The sequence below is a fragment of the Enhydra lutris genome, unplaced genomic scaffold, assembly GCF_002288905.1.
Source record: "Enhydra lutris kenyoni isolate GAN:26980312 unplaced genomic scaffold, ASM228890v2 scaffoldscaffold23, whole genome shotgun sequence".
NCBI lineage: Eukaryota > Metazoa > Chordata > Mammalia > Carnivora > Mustelidae > Enhydra > Enhydra lutris.
Genome location: NW_019154107.1, coordinates 22,006,269 through 22,029,726, shown reverse-complemented (window position 1 = coordinate 22,029,726; position 23,458 = coordinate 22,006,269). Strand labels below are relative to the sequence as shown.

Genomic DNA, 23,458 nt, shown 5'->3' with positions numbered 1-23,458 from the left:
CCTGCTTAAGGGCGTGCTCACACGTGCACGTGCTCTCCCTTTCTAAAATCAACATATCTTTTTTAAAAAAAGAAATACAGTAATTTATTTAGCCATTCTTCTACTGAGACAGGTAAGATCATTCATACAGTTTGGCTTCTACAATAGGGTAATGAAATTCCTTATATATTCCTAATATCATATAGTCAAGGGAGGCCTCCCTGAGGATTTTCTCATTTATGCTGATACTGGAAGGATGAGAAGCCAGCCATGTGAAGAGCTGTGAAACAAGTGCTTCCCATACCTGAAACAGTGGACAAGCCCTAACACTACAGAAAATAGCACATACTACTACCAGTGAAGTTACAGGTATAGTAAGTAAAGAGTGGCAGGAGATAGTGGTGGAGAAGCAGGCAAGGGTCACTCCATTAATGGCTTTGGAGACCACAGTAAGATGTTTGGGTTTTCTTTTACAGGCAAAACAATTAAAGTGTTCTCATTTTTTCTAGGTTGGTCAGACCATAGTCACAGTATTGTGAGTTCTTTTCCTCAACTTTACCATGAACGGAGCAACTCTTGAATGAATGCAGTTACTGCTTTTGCTCTCTGTTTTGGAGGAATTGGCTGCAGTATCTCATAAAAAGAAAGAAAAAATTACTTTTCAATTTCTTTCCCATTCGTTTGAGTCTGAGGGGCATCTGTATGCTTCAAAATGAAACTATATTTGTCACAATTTTATTTTTCCATCAAGAGAGCTTACAAGGAAATGTTCTTTTATTTCTCCATATTTTGCAATCAATTTCTTTTATTAAAATCAGACTGACTTCATGAAAGATGTCAAGCGTTTGGGCCAACTGAATAGCCAAGGAAATATCATGCTACTAGCTCTGAAACTATCTGAAGTGTGACAGAATCTGGTGATGACCAAATAGAGAAACAATTGAAAAATATGAAAGAATTATGTATATATACTACAGTGCCAAACATTGTAGTGTAGGCTTTAAAATTATAAATTATACGATTTCCAAAAGTGATTTGGATGAGTCATTCCTTTAGTAACTCAGCCAAACATGCTAATATTTTTCTCCTTCCCCATTCATTTCTTCACCAGCACTTCCTATATATGTCCAGTGGCTATACTATCAGGTTGGGAGGTGGGCTATCACCTCTTTAAGGAGCTTTCATTTATATTACCTCCCTTATTGCCAACAATTCAAGCATTGCACCTCTCAAGATTCTATTCCTTGATCTTTGCCCTGTTTTCCTTTAGAATATCCTTTTTAACAAGTACTTTTCAATTTTTTTAAAAGATTTTATTTATTTATTTGACAGAGATCACAAGTAGGCAGAGAAGCAGGCAGAGAGAGAGGAGGAAGCAGGCTCCCCGCTGAGCAGAGAGCCCGTTGCGGGGCTCAATCCCAGGATCCTGAGATCATGACCCGAGCGGAAGGCAGTGGCTCTAACCCACTGCGCCACCCAGGCGCCCCTCAATTTTTAGAGAGAGCTATTGAAACTCACAGAATTTTCAATAGAATCTAATCTGATGGATGTGGGTGAAATTTTCTCTATTCTAAAAGCACTCCATCCAATTAATTTTTTTCTTTTATTTGCACGTTGGTTGTACTGCTCTAGGTAGAACCTTATTGCCAAATAGAACGTATACCAAAAGACATGGCGTATAACTATGTTTAATATATGCAATAAGGCAGAGCTAAAATTCTATCAACATCACACAGAATCAGAATCTGAGGATTAGAAAAGATCTTAAAGACCATCTTGTAGGACAACCTATCTTTCCTGTATATGTGACCACCGGCTTTTTTTTTTTTTTCTTTTAACTCAAGTCAATAGTTTTCAGAAAGGGGGGCAAACTTCAATAAAACATCAAAACAACTGCAAAAGAAATGGTACCATTCTAGCTAACATAAAAATGTTTGTTCCCTGGAGTGACTTGCATGGGGAGGAATAATAGTCTCTGCCCTCCAGCAACTGCACCTGTAAGGGGTTCTAAGTACTCCTAGGGCATTTTGATGAGTACCATGATGATATTGCGTGTAAATGTGCTTTAATGCCACAAAAGAGGGAGCAAGTGACTATACTCTGAAGGTTACACCTTCGGAAGACAGGTGAATGGCCTTCAAGAATGACTGAGAATTACACAAGTGGACAGTAAGAGTATTTTAACCTTAAAGAACAACAAGGGCATCTCCTACACCTAAGAGTTACAAAGAGGAAATCTGCGAAAGGATGTTTCAAAAAAAGGTCGCAGCAACTCACGCTTATTAACAGTAGATTTCTACCTTAGCTGCAGGAAGAAAGCTTCTAAAAACCTCGAACCCAGACCTCACGTCAGACCACTTAAAGCTGAATCCACGAGCGTGGCACAAGTATTTTTTAAAGCCCCGCCCCCCCACGCCCCGCGATTCCAACGTGCAGAGTTGAATCACCATTTTTCAGCAGGAAGCAAAATACTAAACGTGGATTTTGAAGGGGAAAAGTGGAGGTAGGGCATAGAAAAAGAACCCTGGGAGGGCAGGGCGTCTACTGCAAGAGCAGGAACAAGAACCGAGTGAGAGCCAGCGGTAGAGGATGTAAGGGCTGTTTCTGTGGTAGAACTCCCAGAATTTCGGGGTCGGTAACGAGAGTGGCGTATGTCCAACTCCATTAAAGTGAAGTTATTCTGCCAGCAGCCCTGCTCTTAACCCCCATCATATTTTCTCACATCTTTTCCCACAGTTAAGAAAAAAAAAAAAAAACAATGACGGAAACGTTTTCTATCCCACGAAAGGCGCATGAGCAGACTGTGGGAGGAGCAAAGATCTGAGAAGCCACAAGAGCGGCCACAGCCGCTACAATTTCTTCGCGATTCCAAAACCACAACTCACGAACATCTTGGGAAAGACCCTCCCCAGCAGTATTTGTATCCCACTGGGGAGCGCTGATAAATACCTCAGAGTAAATTGGAGCCTTTTAAGCACCGAAGGGCGGCGAGGGCAAGGGCGGGGCAACTACTGACGTCCGCGGTGACGTCGCCGGCTCCGCCCTCACACCCGCTTCCGGTGACGCGCGGCCCCCGCTTCCGCTTTCCCGGCCTGCACGTCGGCCCCGCCTCACTCCCACGCGCCCCCAAGCGTCACGGCGCCGGATAGCCGGAGAAAAAGCACAGGTTGCTGTCGGAAGTCCCCCTGCAGGTTCCCCTTCCGTTTTGCCTAACGACTTCCGCTTTGGGCCGTCAAAATGGACGCTGCGGCTGCTTGCCGAAGCGGCCTCTGATCCGTTGCGGAGGCGCAGCTTCTCTGCAGAGGCTGCTCCGCTTCCCCGCCTCCCCCCGCCTCCCCCCGCCTCCCCCCGCCCCTCGCTCCAGTTGCTGGGGCCGGCGGGCTCGTCGCTACATGGGGGCGGGCCTCCGCGGCCGGCACACGGCTTCCTGTTCGGAGGCGGCCTGGCGGTAGGCGGTGGCGACTCTGCCCGCGCCCACTTAGGCGCGGTGACCGAGCGCCTGGGAGGCTCGAGGGCTTCATCTTGTGCCGCTGCGCCAAGCCCGGCCCTGCGCCGCCATGGCCCCAGTGCAGCTGGAGAACCACCAGCTGGTCCCGCCTGGAGGCGGTGGCGGGGCCAGCGGTGGTCCCGCGTCAGCCCCGGCGCCTCCTCCTCCCGGAGCCGCCGTAGCGGCGGCCGCAGCAGCCGCGGCCAGTCCGGGCTACCGGCTGAGCACCCTCATCGAATTTCTTCTGCACCGGGCCTACTCCGAGCTCATGGTGTTGACGGACCTGTAAGTGCCGCGAAACCCATGCCAGCTCCCCAGAACCCCCCCTCCCCCCGCTTCCCGCCCAACCGGCTTAGAGAGGCTCGCACCTCCGCACGGGGCTGCTGCTTTCTCCTTTCCTCTGGGCTAGTCTAGAATTTCTGAACTCTTGGGGCTCAGAGGAGGTGGAGGAAACGCTTTGCATTTGGGGTCTTTCTGGAGATGAAGCAACGGAGAGTTGTTAATTATGTATGTTGTTAGACTCACTGAAAATCTTATCTTTAGGTTTTTTGCTCGAGTTACAAGCAGAACCCTATTGATTTCTTGGTTGGAAGCTTTTTAGCCGAAAGCCCAAGATTAGGGTTTAGGAATACATAATGTTCGAATTCCTAAAGACAGGAAATCTGTTTTACAGCGTTTTGACGTACATTTTATTTAAGTTGTAATTGTTTCTGCCAGAGTTTGAACTCAGGAGATCTATTGTGTGTAAATTAATCCAAAATTTTGGTTTGCTTTTTTTTCCTGAAATGTTTGAGAGTGTTTGAAGTCTTAACGCGTTTAGCATAAGTAAAAGATTTATTGTAACTGGTCTTCTGTTACTGTTTGAGTATGAAGGGAGTTTATAAATCACCAAGTTAACCAGTGAAATGCCTTGGGACATGATTAGGTTGTTAATCCCTTCAAAATAGGATCAGAATACACTAATTTTAAGTGTGTGAAGAAAAGACACTGTAAAATTTGGGGGGATATATACCTTAAGTACTGTTTTTCATTTTAAAATCCAGGTTCAGAAAAAATAAGAATTTTAAGTTTTTACGTAACTTAGTTTTTATCTTTTATCTTGTTACACTGCAGATCAGTGTTTTCAGTTGTATACATTAATACGTAGATATTGGGCTGTAAAGTGGCATAGTAATTTGTTACCAGAGACTTAAAATATTTGTTTGCAGATGACTGAAGGAGTTAGAATAGGTTCCACTTATTCCTGTAAAACATTCTCACATAGTTTTGACATGTGGTACTTTATCGAATGGGACAGAAAGAAGGCTTCCCCGTCTATTTAAGAGAAACAAATAGTGTTGTGATTAGGTGTCATTGTAGCAATATACTTCTCTGAACCAATTACTATTGGATTTCATAAAAATTTAAGAGTGTTCATGAAAAATTTTCATATATGTGAAGATCACCTGTCCAATGTATAGCTATGGAAAAATGTTGAGAACTGCTTTCAATGATTATGTAATTTGTATAATTTGTTATTTCATAGAGGATTTGTAGAAATTTTTGAATTATATTGTGCTCTATTTTACAACTTAGTTACGAAGAATGTCTATTTTATTGCAGTAGAGTAAGTGTATAGTTTTAATCCTGCACCCTTTATGTGATGATGATTCCCATACTTCTGTCTGCAGCAGAGACCTCTCCACTGAACTCCAGACTCTATATCCAGATGCTTACTTTTATGTCCTAGTAATGTGCCCTAATGGGCATTTCAGTCAATTCTACTTGCTATATCTCCCCACCCTCAAACCTCTTCTATCTCACTAAAGAGTATCCCCATTCTTCCTGTTGTGGCTTAGGCCACAAATTTGGAGTAATTCCTCTTCCAATTCCGTACCCAGTACATCAGCAAGTCTTGTCATCTCTGACTTCGGAATTTGACTACTTTTCAACATTTCTATCAAGTGTGAATCCTTCACCCATGTTAACTGCAGTAGTCTGCCAGTTTGATATCTCTACTGCTACCCTTGCCCCTTTATAGTTTTTGTCATCCATAAAATAGCCAGGATGATCCTTTTGAAACTTTTCTGCTCTCAACTCTCCAGCGGGTCTCTATCTCACTTATGGTAAAAAGGTTTTATAGTCACCTCTATATGGAGTGACTGTAAAAGGTCCAAATCAGGACACTTTTGAGCACAAAAGGTGGTGCTCTTAATAATAATGTCGGGGGCACCTGGGTGGCATAGTCAGTTAAGCATCGGACTCTTGGTTTTAGCTCAGGTCATGAGATCGAGCTCCATCCTTAGTGGGGAGTCTACCTGAGATTCTTTCTCTCCCTCCGTCCCTCCCGTCCATGCTCTCTCTCTTCTAAAATAAATATTTAAAAAAAAAATAATGTCGGAGCAACAGGCATGAACCAGAACTATCTTGGTCAAACCAGGACATGTGGTCTATCTATGCCTTCTCCTCCTTTACTCTTTATCCTCATTTCCTAATACTCTCCTCTTTGCTTGTTCTGTTTCAGCCACACTACCCTTCTTGATGTTTTTTGATAGTGCCAGACACACTCCCACCTTAGAGCCTTTGCTTCCCCCCAGAAATCTGTGTGGTTTGCTTTCCTATTTCCTTTAGGTCTTTGTTCAGATAGAACTTATCAGAGAGACTTTCTCTGACCACCCATGAAAAGCATTCTGCCCCTGCCTTCTATTCTTTACTCACTGCTTTGTTTTTTCTTATCGCTACTGGGTATCCTTAATTTATTATCTGCTCCCTCCCCACTGGAAGCTCCATGAGGATGGGAATTTTTATTTGTTTGGTATGTTCCCTGGGCCTAGAACATAGTTTGGCATATAGTTGAGGATTAACTAAGTATTTATTGATTTAATACATTAACAAATGAATTGTTAGAATTATCAATGTAGACCATGGAGGATTTAATGGGAAAATACCTTCCTGCTTTTGATACTTGGGTATATAAAATAACTCTTTTCTCTTTTGATTTGTGCTAACCAAAATTAGTTTAGGAACTTACCTTGGTGTTCCTTTTTTTTTTTTTTTTTTTAAGGTTTTATTTATTTATTAGAGAGAGAGAGAGAGGGGGAGAGAGAGCACAGGCAGAGGCAGAGAGACAAGCAGGCTCCCTGCTGAGCAAGGAGCCCTAAGTGGGACTCGATCCCAGAACGCTGGGATCATAACCTCAGGCGAAGGCAGCCGCTTAACCAACTGAGCCACCTAGGCGTCCCTTACCTTGGTGTTCTTAAATCATGTATTTTTCCTTGTTCCAGGTGGGAACTGTCAGAATCAATGTATTGATGTAAAACTAGTGTGCTAGGTCTACTTTTTAAGAGTCTTATTTTTGCTGTATTTGATGCTTGTCTGTGAACTATTGAAAGTAAAAAGGACTGCCTTGACAATTTCAGTGGTTTGTTTGTGGCCACAGATTTCTGGGTGTTTTTTTTTTTTTTTCCTTCTGCTTATCTACACCCACCTCCTCCCCAACATACATGCTCTCATCTAAGAGTTTACACTCTGCCTTGACTTCTTACGGAGTTAGGTTCTACTCCTTTTTTTTTTCTTTAACCTGTTTTAATTAAAATTAGAAAAAGCTAGGATCTCAGTTATGTAATCTTGTCTTATTATACTTCAGTGTAAATAAATGTCTGCTACTTCCAAAAATTTGCATTTTGGGGCTATTGCCCCAAATCGTGGATTTGTTATCCATAAAGGAATTTTAAATAGATTAGGAGGAATTGGGAGGAAAGGGATGCAAACAACAAAGCCTAATCTTTGTCCCGGAAATCATACCGCCTCTACGTGAGATGATCCTTTTAGGGTCTCTGGGGCAGGTGGGAAGAGCTGGAACAATGTTTCCCGTTTTTTTTCTCCCCCCCCCCCCAAAGGCTCTCTCCTCTTTTGTTTCTCTCTGTCTCTTATGCACACATCAGCATCCATAGTTATCATTCTCTCCCTCCCTTGAGGATGAGGGTTGTGGCTTCTCAAAAGGAGTGTTCTCAGGAGCTTTCACGTATAGAGGAACTTGCCAATAGCTGTTTTCCTTGCAGTCTTATAAGGCCTTAATTTCTGCTTCATCTGATCCTGCTGGCCCTTCCACCTTCTACCTAGTTTCCTTTACCATCCGGATCATAATTTCAACTTCTGTCTCACTGTCTACTCTCAGAATTATTGTTAACTACAAGCCAGAGCTCATTTTGATAGTTTCCCCTCCTTGTACCTTGAACTCTGGTTTTATTTTTTCTGCACCTGTGGCCTGTGGGTGGGAGAAGAGAATCGAAGTGGCTCAGTGTGTTTTCTTCAAGAAGGGATTAGATGTAAAGGAGGCTTTACAATTGCTCAGGCCATTGCATCCTGAGCCATGGGATAGAGGTTTCCAAAATGCGGTGATTCAGGAGGCACATCAGGACCTTTGTAAGCATCAGTGGATGTGAGAGTGTTAAATGGTATAATTTAACAGGGAAAATGGTGACATTGTTTGCTGGCTATTGTACTGGAGAACTAGCAAAAAATAAATCAGAACCTTACTGGAGCTTAAAAGTAATCATGTACCTCTAACCACCATGCAACATCATAATTACTGTAAAACCCTTGGCTGACACTGGTTCTTTTTTGTGCTTAGCTTCCAGTTTTGCCCATCCCGACAAAACATGGAGAGATTATTGCTTGGAAGCAAGATTCCGAGCTAGCAGCTGGTATTCTGCATCTGTGACTGTTTTGGTTTTAAAAGAATATTTTTGGGGCGCCTGGGTGGCTCAGTGGATTAAGCCTCTGCCTTCAGCTCAGGTCATGATCTCAGGGTCCTGGGATAGAGCCCCCTGTCAGGCTCTCTGCTCAGCAGGGAGCCTGCTTCCCCTACCCTCTCTGCCTGCCTCTCTGCCTACTTGTGTTCTCTCTCTGTGTCAAATAAATAAATAAAGTCTTTAAAAAAAAATAAAAGAATATATTCGGGGCACCTGGGTGGCTCAGTGGGTTGAGCCTCTGCCTTCAACTAAGGTCATGATCTCAGGGTCCTGGGATTGAGCCCCACATCAGGCTCTCTGCTCAGCAGGGAGCCTGCTTCCCCCACTCTCTCTGCCTGTCTGTCTGCCTACTTGTGATCTCTGTCTGTCAAGTAAATAAATAAAATCTTTTTTTAAAAAGAGTATTTTCTCTGACTCTATGATATAGTAGTGTTTAATGTAAGATGTGAGCTTTTCAAATGTTTGAGGTTCGTGTAGTACCTTTTGGACCATCTTGAATGGAGAGGAATGTTCCTTTGTTGGTTTTTTCCCTTATAGTCATATTGCTAGAAACCCATAAAAAAAATCAGGTAGCCACATAAGCCTGTAGTGGCTATTTATCTAGTTTTTCTGAAACACTAAGGTATGTAATAGAGTCAAAATAAAAACCGTTATCATATTTTGATGAAACTTTGTGTATATTTAGTCAATTTCTTTTTTCTTTTTTTTTTTTTTTTAACCTTATAGACTACCAAGGAAATCTGATGTGGAAAGGTGAGTATGAAAGAAACCTTAAATCTGTGTCTGTGTTGGCATATCTATGAGAGTGTATGTGAGAAAGAGAGAAAAAGAGAGTGAGTGAGTGTTGTAGGGGGGTGGTGGTGTTAGGGCTGTGGATCCGAAACCTAGGTCCAGAGAACCTAGGGTGATGTTTCACACCATTTGTTTAGGGAACCCTGGGAAATGTGATTTCCTCATCCTTGACATTCTTGGTGTAGACCAGCTCTGAACCTTGTGTTCTAGAAACCTTTGTTGTCAAGTCCCTGAAGGGGATAGGAAAATGTAGAAGGTATAGAACTTAATAGAAAAAGCTGAGGAACAGACTGAATTAAGAAATTGGGCTGCGAAGAAGCTATTAGATGTCTTTAGAGAATTGACATTTGCATACTGCTATTGCTGTTTCATAGTTGAGAGAATTTTGATTGAGTTGGAGTTTGGGGCTTAAGACATAACTAAACACCAATGTTTCCATAGCCGAAAGGAACAAGATACATTAAGGTTTCAAAGTAATCCTGTGATGGAGAGTTAAGTTGTAGCCATAGAATAGGCTACTTGACTGTATCTCTGGCACTACTTATGCTCCTTGGTTATTTTTTTTTTTCTCCTAAATACCAAGTCACTAGGGAAGATTTATTAGTGACTCTGCTCCCCACCCCCACCACCAGCTATCTTTCTGATGGAATTGGATCAAAAAGGTAGAGATGGGAGAGACCATCAAAGCATACCTTTGTTATAGTTTGGCTGGTCAGTTTTAAAGGAAGGAAATGTAAATCCGGGTTTCTTCTGTCCACTCGGGTCGGAAGGGAAGCTGGGCCTTGAAAAACTGACTCATGCTGCTGATCACTGAGATTGCATGGTGTCAAAAAAAGTCATGTTACAAAGGTGGGTGTTTGCTTTCCAGTACAGGAGATCATTTGGGGAACCAAGTTAATAATATACAGATATGTTTGCTCTAGGAGAAGAGCAGAAAGCTCATGTGCTCTGTAAGTCATTGCTGAGTTGGAGTTTCAGTACTGGGGCTCCCAGCCCTGATGGTGCCAGATCTTAATGTACATTTCCTATTTCTGCTGTGCTCCAATCCTGCCTGTGATGCTGTGCTTGTTTTGTCTGTTAAGATGCTTCATAGACACTGGCAAAGAGTCTTAATTGTATCTGTGCCCTTGCTTCTTCTCTTCATACTACTAATGATCATATTGATGGTTGGATCTTAAGGAAGCCTTTTCAGGGTTTTTTGTGGGCTATGCACACATGCTCTCGCTAGGACTTAGACTCCGTAGTCCTCAGTCAGGATTATACTTCAACAAAAGCTTTTATTTTGGTGCATTGCCTCATGGCGTTGCTATTGGTGAGATACAGAGATGTGGGTTGGATCTGTAGGCCATTGTAACTGTACTGAGATTAATATAGGTCAGAGTCCACTTGGAGGGAGGTTGATGTACTGCTGGGTCTTGTCATCAGGCCTGTGGAATGTTTTTTTCAGTATCTTAAGGTAAATTACAAAAGTGATTTTCAGTTTTATAGCTGACTGGAAATTGAGAGGTCTGGCTAACACACTGACAAAGCTTTTAAGGCTTTATGAGATGATAAAAATACTGATGAGTATTGCGAGAAAAAGCATCGTAGTGCATATAGCACAAAAATAGATATGGACAGACCATCTAAGCTTTTATTTTTAGTGCTCAGCTTACTTTAACTTTGTTTAGGTGATTTAATATCTAAATTTGTTGCTGCAATTAGTTTGGTAAAGAGTTGCATAGTTCTTTGATTATTTAGGTATTTAAATCATGCGCTTGTAAGATGGGAAATGGGCCCTTGCTTTTGTAGAAGTGAGACAGTTTCAAGCTTTGGTAAAGATCTGTTTCAGTTCCTTTCTCATACCAAAAAGGTTGCTAATACATAACTCATAGTCTCAATTATGAAATTCCTGACTCCTAATTTGTTTTCTTCTGGGACCTAGTTAACTTATATTGTACATTTGTATCTGTGAATTGGGCATAATTCAGTAAAGAACTTTTTTCGTCATGCGAAATTAATTTTAAAAATGTGATTGTGATTTATTGCTAAAACATTTTTTTTGAACTTATTACTTGGAAGTTGAAAATAAAAAATGCAGGCAGTATACAAAATGTGACAATAATTCATATTTAGGTAAATACCTTACTTAGGTGTTTCATTTCATTGTAATGGTTATAAACAAAGATTGATTCATGTTTTAGCCCAGATGAAGTAAATTGTGAAATACTCTTTTCAAAAATGTTGGTTCATTAAGAAATGTTTTATTTTATAGGAAAATAGAAATAGTGCAGTTTGCTAGCCGGACACGTCAACTCTTTGTTCGACTATTAGCTTTAGTAAAGTGGGCTAATAATGCTGGCAAGGTGGAAAAATGTGCGGTGAGTTAAACTTTTTATTTTATATAAAGTAACTTTTTGGAATGTTAACTTATTATAGACATAGCTTCTAATTTTAGCTTTAATTTATATCTGTTGATTTCTTTCAAGAGAGAGTACTTAAGTGAGTAATCCTATTTCTGTACGAAAATGTGTAAGGAAGCCTGGGTGGCTCAGTTAGGTAAGCGTATGCCTTCAGCTCAGGTCATGATCCTGGGGTCCTGGGATCAAGCCCCACATAGAGCTCCCTGCTCATCGGGGAGCCTGCTTCTCCCTCTCCCCACCCCACCCCCTGCTGGTGCTTTCTTGCTCTCTTTCTTTTTCAAATAAATAAATGAAATCTTTTAAAAAATGTGTAATATATTTCTGTAGAAATTTAGTATTTGATCACCTAAGCAGGAAAAAAGAGTCAGTCGTATCTGGAGATATCCTTATTCTAGAAGACATTAAATATGAGACTCAAACTATAGGGGGGAATGAGCTTTACATTTGTATGCTTCCTTAGAGTAAGCAAAGTATTTCCTTGAATTTTACCTTTTGATTCTTCAAAATCCTCTGAGTATGGCAGAGTTGGTATTTTCTTCTTGTTTTACAGATGTGGGAGTAAGGTACTTAGGAGCTAAATGTCTTCTTCAAGGTCACGGATCTGGTAACAGCATTTATGTGTTTGTTACTCATCTATTGATTCTCCAAACCCTTTAGTGAGCACAGGGCATAGGGTATGGCAGATGAGATTTTTTTTTTTTTTAAGATTTATTTATTTATTTATTTGACAGAGATCACAAGTAGGCAGAGAGGCAGGCAGAGAGAGAGGGGGGAAGCAGGCTCCCCGCTGAGCAGACAGCCCGATGCAGGGCTCCATCCCAGGACCCCGGGATCATGACCTGAGCCGAAGGCAGAGGCTTTAACCCACTGAGCCACCCAGGGGCCCCAGCAGATGAGATTTAACTAAGGCACAGCCGTGCCCTCAAGAAGGTCATAGTCTTTGTCTGTTAAGTCACCCTTGAATTCAAAGGAGTGACATGTGTTGAAGTGTACCAAAGATGCTAAAATCTGCCAACTGCTCCCCCCCCCCGCCAACAAAAAGAAAAGAAACCCAAGTTAGGAGCTCATAACTTGGGGAGGATGGCGCAGTGTTAACAGACAAGACACATGATTACTCCCTTCTTTTTTACTTCAGTCACTTCCCATGAGGAGAAGGAAAGAGAGTAGAGTGCCCTTTCATAGTGGAAAGAGTAGAGTAATTATCATAAAATGAATAAAGTCCTAAAATAATGAGAGCATTTATTCACTTTAATTGAGGTCAGCTCTACAAGGCCAAGTAACCTTCTAACCATTGTCAGTTATATTTGGAAAGTGGGTAGATTCTCTGAGCTTGACATTGATGCTCATATTTTTTTCCCCATTCAGTTATGTAATAACATTAAAATGTTTTATCAGTTTTTGTCAGTGAAGGCAAAAAAACAGCTTTACATTGGTTAAATTTTGAGTCCTTTTCAAATTTCTCTTAAAGTTTACTGGACTTCCTCGATAAATTAAAATGAGCAGCCACCTGGTCAGTATGGAGGTACTGTAATAAATTTCTTTTTAGCACCCTGACAAGCTAAGTTGAAAATATTTTTATAGTACTTTTATATTTGCAGCTCTTTCAGGGTTTGCCTCTTCCATAAAATCCCACTTCAGAAAGGAATCTAGGACACAGTTTTGTTTCTGCACATGATTTCCTAACCTCTACCCTCCATTGTAACCGCTGCTTTCACTGTCCTCTGTTCTACTGGGTTCCTCATCGTTAGACACAGAGCCTATGTGAAAGTTGCTAAAGTGAAAGGAGAAAAGGGGCTGTGAAAAAGTTGAGAATTGTAAATTCTAGAATAACAATTTTTTTAAGTTAAAAATAAAACCCAGTTTTCATTGAAGTTGATACTCAGTTGGAGCTCTACCAACCAAGCTAGTGACAAGACTGGAAGAATTCTACCAAGGTACATTTTAGCCACATACCTTTTGTCTATAGGAGTAGGCTGTCATCCTTCTGAAATAAAATCTCAATAACAGGTTAGAGGGAAAATATTTTGTACCCCATATATTGTTTTTCTCATGGGGGAAAATGTTCTTTGATTCATCTGTTGTCAGTATGATAAGGAAATTAAAGTTTGTATACAGAAGGTCTTTTGTCTACTGTAAAGCATCATTCGAAGAACAGTTTGATTATAAATGTTAATAAACAGACTTATGCCAAACTTATTTATCAGAAAGTTTTATAATTCATTGTTCTGGAAATTTGGACACCAAATGTAGTAAATCTATTTTGGCTGAAATGAAGAAGCATGGTATAATATTTATGAAAAGCCTAGGGTTTCTTTTCAATAATTACTTAACTTGGGGTAATCTTTGGTTAAAGATGTTCAAACTTGTAATGAAAAGTTAGGAATCACTGAAGTATATCAAATCCAAGTATTCAATTTTTCAAACTTGGTGTTAAATCCCTACTTATATTGTGAGTATTTCCGTTACTTGTTTAATACTGCTGAGTTGTGCTTTAGTAACATAATGTCAAGGAAAATCCAAGACTCTTGCTTTTGATACTGAGCTGTATTGTTTTTTGAATTGGCTGCTCACATAAGTCCCATTCTGAATAAAGTCTCTTACTGAACTTACATAAACTTTTGGTATTTTTGTTTTGTGAATGTAGATGCTGCAAATGTGTTTGTTAGGGATAAGGTCCATCAACTGGAGAATTAGAGAATTATTCATGTTTTGACTCTTCTGTTCTCAACCTAGTACCATTTGAGGTTCTTTTTTTTTTTTTTTTAAGATTTTATTTATTTGACAGAGAGAGAGAGATCACAAGTAGGCAGAGAGGCAGGCAGAGAGAGGAGGAAGCAGGCTCAGTGCTGAGCAGAGAGCCCGATGCGGGGCTCGATCCCAGGACCCCGAGATCATGACCTGAGCCGAAGGCAGAGGCTTAACCCACTGAGCCACCCAGGCGCCCCCCATTTGAGGTTCTTAATAGGTAATGATTTTTAGCCATGCCGGACATAGTAAGTGTGTAACAATGTATAAATACACAGTTTATAACTCTAACAGTAGAACAATCCATGTTTTATTTAAGAAAAAGAAAATATCTCCTATTCCTGGAGCTCTTTAAAAAACAGCTTTATTGAGCTGTAATTCATAGACCATACAATCCACCCATTTAAAGTGTACAGTGGTTTTTAGTAGATTCAGATGTGTTCAACCATCAGTCAATTTTAGAACATTGTTATTATCATCTCAGAAAGAAAATATGTAGCCTTTGCTGTCACCTCCAAGTGCCCCCCCCCAGCCCTAAGCAAGCACTAATTTGCTATCAATAGATTTGCCTATTTTGCACATGTCGTATAAATGGAATTGTAGTATGGGGATGGGGGCTTTTGTAACTGACTTATTTCACTTAGCATCTAACATTTTCAAGGTTCATTCATGTTGTAGCATGTAGTAGTACTTTGTTTCTTTTTATAGTTGAATTGTATGGATCTACTGTCTTTTGTTTATCATAAGTTTATGAACATTTAGGTTGCTTCTAGTTTTTGGCTGTTATGAATAATGTTATTGTAAACATTCATGTACAAGTTTCTGCATAGACATATGTTTTTATTTCTCTTGGGTATATGCCTAGGAATGGAATGGTTGGGTCATATGGTGACTGTGTTTAAGTCACTTGAGGAACTGCCAGACTGTCTTCCAAAATGGCTGTCCCATTTTACATTCCCACCATCAATGTATGAGCGTTCCAGTTTTTCCATGCTGATACTTGTTATTGTCTGACATTTTGATGCTAGCCATCCTGTTAGGTGTGAAGGTGGTATCTCATTGTCGATTTGATTTGCATTTCTCTGTGGACAAGTGATGGTGAATATGTTTTCTGTGCTTTTGGGCATTTATGTAGTTTTCTTAAGAGAAATATCTATAAAGTGCTCAGTTAAATTTGAAAAGAGAATATTAACCATATAAACAGCTGGCATGTGAGTGGTTAAAAAAAAAAAGAATGTGATCACTAGGGACCTGTATAGTTTTGTTAAAAAGTTACTCAAAACTAAAATTTTATGTTTATTCATTAGATTTCTGAGTCAGAGATAGTATATTTTTCATTAATTGCCCATATTTAAGGTGAAGCAATGTGGTCTAGATGAACTATAGAACTCCACTAGGGTTGATGCTTGTCTTCCCAGAGGGAAGTCTTTGGTATTCTTTGGCCTTGGCTGTGATCTGATAAGCATTTTTTTTTAAATTTTTTATAAACATATAATGTATTTTTCTGATAAGCATTTTTAACAGTGTCCTGGTTTGGAGATTTGGGATGATCTAAATCAGTAAAAACCAGCTCAGAAGTTGAGAGAAGTAAGGGTTCAGTCTGTTCAACATCTGACTCCTGATTTTGGCTCAGGGTGGGTAGTGATTTCAGGGTCAGGGGATGGAGCCCACATCAGGCTCCACACTCCATGTGGGGTCTGGTAGAGATTCTCTCTCTTTTCCTCTGCCCCTCCTGCTTGTCCTCTCTCTCTCTCCAAAACAAATAAATAAATCTTAAAAAAAAAAAAAAAAGTTGCGAGAAGTAGGATCCAAATGGTTTTAACGTGTTAGAATCAGATTACAGTTCTCCTTCAGTTTCAGGGTGGAAAAAGGACCTTGCTTGGTAGATTCATGTACAAAATATCAAGGCCTTTTAGTGGAGTCCCAGCTTGCTGTGTGTTAGCACTGTCATTGCTGCTAATAAGTTAACGGTGGCATTGATAGAAATCCATTTGAGTAGTCATGCAAGGTAGCACTTCTGGGCAATCTAAAAGAAGAAACATTTTTTTGGTTCTGGTTTCTCTGATTGTTGGCTTTCTTGGGCAGGTGGCTAAGTCTCAATTTTCTCATCTCTGAGGTGATAGTAATTATCTAGTTTTATCTATTTCCTAGAGTTGTGAAGATCACATAATAAAAATGAGTATGGAAATACTGAGAAAATGTAGGGCATTTTGTGCTGGTATTGTGGGTGTGATGTGGTATTAATTCTGGATACCATGTTTTAAGTTGACCACTGATTAATTGGAGCATTTCCAAGGCAGCAGAACAAGGTTGGTGAGTTGGAAATTTGGAGATAACCGACTAAATGAAGTAACTTGGGATGTTTTAGCTTGGAGATGGGGTGGGCTTCCAATGTTTGAAGGACATGAGAGACATTACTGCTCTAGAATAGAAGATAAACATTTCAAGGAAGTAGTTTTCAGCTCCGTGAGAGCTTGGCTAGTTCAGGTACCCTTATGAAATGCAGTAGAGAACTGATGGAAAGGATTTCTATTTGGGGCATGAGTTGGCCTAGATATCATACAACAGGCAACATTTATGGAGCATTTTATGTGTTCTGGTTAGTGTTCTGAAGGTTTTATAATGTATTAGCTCTTAAAAAAAAAAGATTTATTTATGTATTTGAGAGAGCAAGCATTCGAGAAGGGGGAGGAGCAGAGGGAGAGAATCTCAAGAAGATTCCCTGCTGAGGGCAGAGCCCAGTGTGGGGCTCCATCCTGTGACCCAGCAGATCATGATCTGAGCCGAAACCAAGAGCTGGACGCTTTAAGTGACCGAGCCACCCAGGTAACCCTATGCGCATTAGCTCTTAATCCTCAGAACAACCTTATGAGGTTGGAAATCATTATCTTCATTTGACAGTTGAAAAAACTGAGGCCCAGAAAGGTTAAGTGTCTTGCCTAAGGTTATAGGGAAAGTAAGTTGCAAAGTTAAAAGACTAAGGCAGTCTTGATCCAGGAGTCCATCTTTTAACTACTTTGTTACCAGCCAACTCTAGAAGTCTATGAAAGTAAAGAGCCTTTTATTCTATTTATTTTTTCTAACTTCTGGTATGTATGTGTAATATTAAGGATGGGGAAACAAATTGGAAAACCTTTTACTTAAAGTGATAGGAAGTTATTGTTTTTAGTGTCAAATACAAATGTATAAAATATTTCTTCACATCACTGGAAAATTTCTTGAAGAAATGTTTCAAAATGTGGAAAACTGTATTAATTTCCTCAAAGTTTACTTTGGAATGAATAAATGATATTTGAAGTGCAAAGCAGCTTGTTCTCAATGAAGCTTAATATATTTACCCTTCGCTTTAAAGATGATTTCAAGCTTTTTGGATCAGCAAGCCATTCTGTTTGTGGATACTGCTGATCGCCTGGCCTCGTTAGCTAGAGATGCCCTAGTCCATGCACGCCTGCCTAGCTTTGCCATTCCGTATGCAATTGATGTACTGACTACTGGGTCTTACCCACGACTGCCCACCTGCATTAGGGTAAGTGCATTGCTCACCATTCCTATTCTTAAAAGTTGAAGGTTTTTGAATCAGGAAAAAGAAGTTGAAGGTTTTGGTGATGAAGTCTCCTCTGTTAGCCCAACAGAACAGCTATTATCTATTTTTAAAACAATTATTTCATGTAATTCACTTTTTTCTCTATAACTAAAATTGTGGTTTTTTGAAATAAATTGAGGCCAGAATATGAATACTATCAAAATGGATGACTATGTCTGTGTGTGTGTGAGGTTAAGCATGTGCACATTAACTTAGATCTATTTCAGATGTGAAAACACTACATGCTAGTTGGTTTTTGGAAGGTTTTTTTTTTAAGTGCTATTGTGGTAGTTTACTGACTTGGTGCTATTGTATTTTATACTTTTAAGAAGTGGTGGAAGTCATCTAGTGACATGAACTTGGTCTCGTAAATAGAGCATGAAGAAGATCGTGTTGTATTACCATCTTAGCTGGGTGACTGTTGGAATCGTTGGCATTCTAAAGCGTGATAGTAATGGTCATGTTAGTATTACTGGATGTAAACTGCAGAAATGAGTTTTGAGATTCTCTTGGACGAAGTACAAAAATACTATGTTAAGACAGGCACAAGTAAAAATTGTGTCTCTTTGTACATTATTTTCAAATCACTTAATGTTTTTCGTAGGATAAAATTATTCCTCCAGACCCAATTACCAAAATTGAGAAACAAGCTACACTTCACCAGCTCAATCAGATTCTTAGACATCGGCTTGTGACTACAGATCTTCCTCCTCAGTTAGCAAATCTTACAGTTGGTATGTACCTGAAGTTTTTGTTTGTTTGTTTATTTGTTTTTTTAAGAATTAACTTATTAGAATTTTTTTAAACAGCTTTTGGGGTTTCATTCAAAGAAATACTATTTTGAATTTTTGGCCTGCAATTCAGGTAGTGCTCAGATATGTGACTTGTCAACCCGATCATTTCTCTTTAGTACCTGGGGATAAAATACTGGTATGTGAAGCAGGGGGACTGTGGGACCGGAGAAGAGAAGAAGCCCCAGAGTTACACCTCAAGAGAAAATTGTTAGTTGGTGTTAGAAGTGTTAACTGCCTTTGGCTATTGCTTATGCAGGAACTACCTAATTTTTTGGATACTTATAAAAGAACTTTCAAGCTAATTAAAATTTCTTTTAAGTTAGATTGAACGTTCTAAGTTAGTAGGAAGCTGCTTATTTTCTAGCAAGTAGTCATCTTTTTCTTCTTCTAAAAGCAAATGGCCGGGTGAAGTTTCGAGTTGAGGGAGAATTTGAAGCCACCTTGACTGTGATGGGAGATGATCCAGATGTTCCATGGCGTCTTCTCAAGCTAGAAATTCTAGTTGAGGATAAGGAAACAGGAGGTAAATTATAAACACTGACTTTAATCATAAATATTAATTCAGATGTTTGGTGTTTTTATATTACTGAAACATTCTTACAGAATGATAAGTTTAGCAGTTTATCCTGTCATTTGAAGCAGGTGTTAGGATAATCATACCTACCTACTGATCCATAGAGGCTTTAGTGTTTCTCAAGTATAATGTTCTCTGGTTTCGATAGATAACTTCAGTTCTTTTTTTCTTTCTTTCTTTTTTTAATTTAGTATTAGTATACTCTTCCTTAGTTGGTACTATAATATGATCTGTACACTTTTCTGATTAACCACCTTCTTTTCTCCTGCCAATGGAAGATGGGCGAGCCTTGGTTCATAGTATGCAAATCAACTTTATCCATCAGCTGGTGCAGTCTAGACTCTTTGCTGATGAAAAACCTCTTCAGGACATGTATAACTGCCTACGTATCCTTTTGAAATTTGAGACATATATTTATAAGGAATTCGTGTGTCTCTCTCTTCCACATATTTCCATTTGTCCCCCCATCCTGTACTGTAGCAGATTAACCCCCCACCTCCTTTTTGGGGGTAGAAACAGGGCTGGGGAACAGGTCAGTGTGAAGAATAATTATACATCTGTAATAAACTAGATTTAAAATTTTACTGTTCACTTTGCAGGTAAAAACAAAAATGAATTAGAAATAGTACTACCTGGAGGAAAAAAATAGTGCAATTTGGTCTATTCATATTTTCTAAACTGATGAATTAGTGGGCAATCTGGACCTTACAGTTCGTTTATGTTGGTTCAAAATTAAATATAAAACTTCTTGCTAAAATTGTGCCACAAATTATATCACTTTTTAGTATATGTCATTGGAGAAATGTAATTCCAGAAATTTCTTTCATAGCCAGCTTTTGGGGAAATAGAGCTTTCATTAAGTAAAGTTTGCTTGTGCTTCATTGGCTGTTATAGTGATTTATTAAGTTTGCTTAACGAGACCCATCAGATTCTTTCTGCTTATCGCTTCAGTTAGAAGTGCTACATTCCCAAACTCTAATGTTAATCCGAGAGCGGTGGGGAGACCTTGTGCAGGTGGAAAGGTACCATGCTGGAAAGTGCCTCTCCCTCTCAGTTTGGAAGTAAGTGAAGTTGATTCTGGTGAGTTCATCCTATGACTGTTAAAACTCTTTTTCTTTCTTTTTTTCTCTCATGCAACTGATTTACTTTATACCAACAGCTGTGTACCTTTCAGCAACATGATTTTATATAGTAAGGTCCCTGGTATCATATAAACCACATAGGACATCTATAAATGATACCTTTCGTAGAACGTGGCATGTTTTATACATGTAGACCTCTATTTGTACTAAGACTTGTTGTTCTTAAAAAGTTAGATTACTCTGGGCTCATACCAGATTGCTTGAAAGACCATTATAATTGGTGGATATGTTTTTAAAACATGTTTGCTTGTCACAGTTCCACATTTTGAATTGTGCCTTTTAAAATCTTTTTTGGGGAGGGTTTTGGGAAAAATCAGTATCAGGCTGTTTGCAGTCCTCAATTCCCTGGAACTTTGCTTGATTCCCATTTTCTGTAAAGGAATCAGATTAATAGACAACTCTTAGAACATACGTTGTTTTGTTTTGGGATTTGTGTGTGTGTGTGTGCGTGCATGTGTTTTGTTTTTAAATTGTGTGTTGTTTTTTTTTTTAAAGAACATAAGTATTATGTTGGATTATAGAATAGCTGTCTTCTCAATATTAATTTATTCCCTCCACAAACATTAAGGGCCTCTCATGTTCTAGGCTCTGGCTAAGGTACACAATAGATAGTTTCTGTTTTATTCCAAAAGTTAACAGGCTATTAAACAGGCTGGAAAAAAATTTTATTCATATTTTTTTTTCTTGGGGTGCCTGGGTGGCCCTGTCAATTGAGTGTCCAACTCTTGGTTTTGGCCTAGGTCGTAATTTCAGTGTCATGAGGTCAAGCCCCATGTTGAGCTCAGCACTCAGTGCAAGTCTGCTTGGGATTCATTCTCCCTCTCCTTCTGTTCTCCTGCCTGTGTGTGCTCTCTGTCTCTGTCTCTGTCTCTCTCTCTCTCTCTCTCAAATAAGTAAATCTTCAAAAACAAAAAACTATTTCTTTTTTTTTTTCTCTTTAGTCAACAGGTTCTTGGGAGAAAAACAGGGACGGCATCTGTTCACAAAGTTACAATTAAAATCGATGAAAATGATGTGTCTAAGCCTTTACAGATTTTTCATGATCCTCCTTTGCCAGCTTCTGATTCCAAATTAGTAGAAAGGGCCATGAAGGTAAAAGATCGCAATATATTTTAATATTATTTTGGTTAAATGAATATATGTAACTTAATATTTATACTTAAACTTCTAACACAAATTCTTTAAAATACCCAGTTGTTTCTAAAACCCTTTATGAAATTTGTTTTAAACAAATGTTCTGTTTTTGCATTTTTTAAAATAACTAATGTTATATGTGTAATTTTTTAAATGTTCTTTCAAATTTTTTAACTTAGGTCAGATCACCATTTTATTCTGAAGTGCTGCCATTGATAACACTGAATGTTAACATTGAATGTTAACACTGGGAATGTTAACATTGAATGTTAACATTGAAGTGCTGTCCACTGATAACCAACAGATATACTGTCTTGATACATACTTTCTAAAATGTTAACTGTGATCTTTAAGCTACCAGTACCATATACTATTTATTTCTTTTTAACTTGGAGCTTGCTTTCTTTTACTGGTTAAAAAATCAGTGTGATTTGGGGCTCCTGGGTGGCTCAGTTGTTAGGCGTCTGCCTTCAGCTGGGGTCGTGATCCCAGGGTCCTGGGATCAAGCCCCACACTGGGCTCCCTGCTCAGTGGGAAGCCTGCTTCTCCCTCTCCCACCCCCCCTGCTCGTATTCCCTCTCCTGTCTCTCTCTCTCTCTCTCTCTGTGTCAAATAAATAAATAAAATCTTTAAAAACAAAATCAGTGTGATTCTAAAAGGAACTATCTTAAAACACAATTATCTGCTCTCAGACTTATAAAGTCAATATGTTTACATTGCACATATGATTCTGTTTTTCTTGTTTATGCAGATTGATCACTTATCAATAGAAAAGCTCCTGATTGACAGTGTCCATGCACGAGCTCATCAGAAGCTCCAGGAACTGAAGGCCATTCTGCGAGGCTTCAATGCCAATGAAAACTGTAGGTTCTTTTAAACTGGCGTTTCTGCCTTTCTTTTGTTTATGTTAGTATCCACTTTTATGAAGCATCTTTCTTAATCTGACTTTTTCCCCTGATTTTGTGGATGTTGGGCATTTCTGCATTTTAACTTGTGATCTACCAAGCTTGTCCTAATTTTTCTCTTAATTTCTTCTTATTTAGCTTGGCCTTATTTCTGAAATGTATGCATAATTGAATCTCCTTAAAGCTTTTTTCCTATTGAAATGGAAGTTATTTTAACATCTTACTAAGAATCTTATTTCTTGTAGGTCTTCTAAGAATAAGGCAGCTTTGCAGATACTTACAATGTTATTTATAAAATATGCCTCTTTGAGGGAAGCAGAATTTATCCCTGGTCTTTTTAAAGACTTTTTTTTAAAGTTATTAATACATGAGCAGGATTCAGATAAGAAATATATATATACACACGTAATGCAAAATCTTCTGGTTTACTTACTTAGTAAGTATGTTTAGAGCTTTGGGGGGCAGTCAGTTAGAAAGCCAGTGCTTTCATTCTAGAAATAGGTTCACAGTATCATAATGAGCATATTCATTAGCCCTACCCCAGTTGTTTTTGGTTGTGATTACCTTGTGCCCACAGTGAACAGCCTTTAATTTAGTGAGCTGGTTTAGAGGAAATGCCATAAAGATATGTCTTTAATGGTTCTGGTAGCAAAGGTACTGCCTTTCATCATCATAGAGCCAGCTCAGTCCATTATGTTTAAAAAAGCAGCTTCTTTGGTACCACTTTGCTGAGTTAGGTAAAAATACTGCCTGAAGGAAAGATAGGAAAATAAACTTGTATTTAGAATACAATAGTCATTTCCAAAAAAGTGAAAGAAAAGAGGTGTAAAAGAGGGTCTGAAACAAACTAAAGACTAAGGGGAAGGGCAGCTTAACTTAACAAAACTGCAAGTGTTGGCCTTAGATCTTGTGTGAGGGGGCATGCTCACTAACCCCATTGGGGCTTAACAGTAGAGTTTTTGGGTTTTGGTAGTTTTAATTGTAAGATGCAGTGGAAGTCCTCATGCCCCACCCACCCCCATTTTAATCCCTCAAGCAGGGATGTTCAATATAAACCTAAAGTTTTTGATTGGAAAGTATAATCAAAACTTTCTTTGGGGTTAGAAAGCGTACATCCCCCCCATTTTCTTCTTTTTTTATGATTTTTGAGATCTAATTCATATATAGTTCACTCATTCAGTGGTTTTT

The 23,458-nt window shown here is 39.2% G+C and overlaps 2 protein-coding genes across 3 annotated transcripts in view; one reads left to right on the top strand and one right to left on the bottom strand.

Moving 5' to 3' along the window:
* Positions 1–3,089: 3,089 nt before the first annotated feature.
* Positions 3,090–3,512, bottom strand: LOC111150395 (MED14 opposite strand). The gene is given in 1 exon segment (XM_022507818.1): positions 3,090–3,512. A coding segment is annotated over 1 exon segment (411 nt). The 5' UTR covers positions 3,501–3,512.
* Positions 3,431–23,458, top strand: part of LOC111150414 (mediator complex subunit 14) — a 69,700-nt gene continuing 49,672 nt past the window's right edge. Inside the window, exons 1-10 of one of the 2 annotated variants that reach the window (XM_022507836.1) lie at positions 3,431–3,751; positions 8,926–8,952; positions 11,246–11,351; positions 17,491–17,664; positions 18,326–18,455; positions 18,910–19,038; positions 19,368–19,475; positions 20,018–20,150; positions 21,173–21,323; positions 22,117–22,228. In XM_022507836.1, the coding sequence (XP_022363544.1) occupies positions 3,537–3,751; positions 8,926–8,952; positions 11,246–11,351; positions 17,491–17,664; positions 18,326–18,455; positions 18,910–19,038; positions 19,368–19,475; positions 20,018–20,150; positions 21,173–21,323; positions 22,117–22,228 (1,285 nt within the window). In that variant the 5' untranslated portion in view covers positions 3,431–3,536. The remainder of the gene's footprint in view (positions 3,752–8,925; positions 8,953–11,245; positions 11,352–17,490; positions 17,665–18,325; positions 18,456–18,909; positions 19,039–19,367; positions 19,476–20,017; positions 20,151–21,172; positions 21,324–22,116; positions 22,229–23,458) is intronic. The other variant, XM_022507835.1, reaches the window with a different exon arrangement.